The 2245-nt window shown below is 58.8% G+C and overlaps 1 protein-coding gene across 1 annotated transcript in view; it reads left to right on the top strand.

The window, feature by feature from the left end:
• Window positions 1-2245, top strand: part of TPO (thyroid peroxidase) — a 25678-nt gene that overhangs the window by 16070 nt on the left and 7363 nt on the right. The window contains exon 12 of the mRNA XM_014540546.1: window positions 1302-1653. Coding sequence (XP_014396032.1) covers window positions 1302-1653 — 352 coding nt within the window. The remainder of the gene's footprint in view (window positions 1-1301; window positions 1654-2245) is intronic.

Raw genomic sequence — 2245 nt, 5'->3', positions numbered from 1 at the left:
GAAGCCGCGTGGGCGCCCCGAGATGGTGCGCAAGGCCAAGTGGGCGCCCCACACCAGGTTACCCCGCAGCTTCCTGAGGGCTGGCTGCCCCGTCTGCCCTCTCATCCCCTGGTGGGGGCGGGCTGACATGTGACCAGGAGTCGGGCAGGAGCAGGTTCAGTCCGCCCGCTGGTTCCTGGCGCCCAGAGCCTTAGGGTTTTAACTCAGCGAGTCCTGGCGACCCCGAGCCGCCTGGGCACCAGTGCCTTTGATAGTTTATACTTGGAATCAATGGAGAACATAGAGAAAAACAACGTGTGTGAGGCTGTGAATCACAAGTGGAATCGGAGTCTTAATCCTTTCCTCTTTTATGATGGTTGAGGTGGAATCAGAGGATTGCTGTTGTGTTCCGTGTGCAACTTGTCTGTTCGTCCCGCCTTCCACCGCCTGTAATTTAAGACTTTCCAGACTTTCCTCCTGCCAGTGGGTCTGTGGTGTGTGTGTGGTACGAGTATGTACATGTGTGTGTTGTGTGGTGGGTGTGAATGGGGATGTGGCTGTGCATACTTGTGGTGTGTGTGGTGTGTGTGGTATGTATACATGTGGCGAGTATGTGTGTACATGTGGTATGTGTACGTGTGGGTGTGCATGTGTGTAGGTGGTGTGCAGTGTGTGTGAATGTGAGTGCAGTGCATGTATGTGTGTGTGTGTGTGTGTGGTGAGTGTACATGCAGGTACGTGTGGTGGGTGTACATGTGTGTACATGTGGTGAATGGCACAGGTGCTGGAATAGCAGGTGGGAGCTGTCTCTCCCTCGTTCTTCCTCTTTGAAATCAATAAAAATAATTTTTTAAATCAATTTTTAGAAACTCTGTGGAAGAGGCTTTTGCAGCTAAGGAAGCAGGCCCGGGTGGGGGTGGGGGCTGGCCGACCTCCTGGGGTCACCGGCTGGTCTGCGTCCTGAGCCCCGGGTGCCAGGTCCCTGAAGATTGGATGTTCGCTGTGGGTGCAGGAGCTACTGCCGCGCCCGCAGGGGGAGTGGGCGCGAGGGGAGAAGGCGGTTTGGACGGAAGTCTGTCACGTGTGTGTGAGGAGCCTGTGGGCAGCAGACCTCCCGGCCAGTCGGTGCTGAGGCCCAAGACGGCCGGCACATCTCCTGTCCTGTCCTGCCCCAGAGGGAGTGGGCGGCTCTGACATCCCGCCCAGGCCATCGATGCGGGAGCTCTGAGACTGTCGGACGGTTGGTGCTGCACCTGCTCACCTGTGTCCATACCTGGGCGGCGTGGTCCCTCCCCGGACACCTCTGAGCCCGGGCTGGGCAGGGAGACCCTCCTTCCCTGAGACGGACCAGCCCTGCTGCCTCCCCCCTGCCTCCCCTCCCCATCCCCCCCTCAGAGACTCCCATATCTCCTTTCCCACAGATCATCACCTTGAGGGATTACGTCCCCAAAATCCTGGGCCCCCAGGCTTTCGGGCAGCACGTGGGCCCTTACGAGGGCTACGACTCCACCGTGGACCCCACGGTGTCCAACGTGTTCACCACGGCTGCCTTCCGCTTCGGCCACGCCACGGTCCACCCACGGGTGTGGCGGCTGGACGCCAACTTCCAGGAGCTCCTGCCCCCACTGCTGCTGCGCGACGCCTTCTTCAGCCCCTGGAGGGTCCTTAACGAAGGTGCCAGCCCCCCTCCTCTCTCTCTCCCTCTCTCCCTCTCTCCCTCTCTCCCTCTCTCCCTTTCCCTCCCTCTCTCTCTCCCTCCCTTTCCCTCTCTCCCTTTCTCTCCCTCTCTCTCCCTCCCTCTCCCTCCCTCCTCTCTCCCTTTCCCTCTCTCAGAGACAGAGTCCACCGCAGCCCCTCAGTGCCAGCGTGCCCCACCGTTCACATGGGCAGTTGGGTAGATCTTGCCAGTCATCGGTGTTTATGGAGAAAGCACGTGTGCTCAGAGCTTTTATTTTTCTATTTAATTTTAAACATATTTTTATTGACTTCAGAGAGGAAGGAAGGAGGAGAGAGAGAGAGAGAAACATCAATGATGAGAATTACTGATTGGCTGCCTCCTGCTGGGGATCGAGCCCACAACCTGGGGTGCCCTGACGACCAATCCGACCGTGACCTCCTGGTTCATAGGTCGACGCTCACCACTGAGCCACGCCGGCCGGGCTGCTGGGAGACTTTAAAGGCTTAGCTGTTCCTCAGAAACACCGTGTCAGGCCTTGCAGCTCAGCATTCACGGGGGACAGTGTCCCAGGCCCGGCTGCCCCCCCGC

The sequence above is a fragment of the Myotis brandtii genome, unplaced genomic scaffold (genome assembly GCF_000412655.1).
Source record: "Myotis brandtii unplaced genomic scaffold, ASM41265v1 scaffold247, whole genome shotgun sequence".
Taxonomy (NCBI): domain Eukaryota; kingdom Metazoa; phylum Chordata; class Mammalia; order Chiroptera; family Vespertilionidae; genus Myotis; species Myotis brandtii.
Note: the sequence above shows the minus strand (reverse complement) of the source record. Positions and strands in the feature narration are given on the sequence as shown.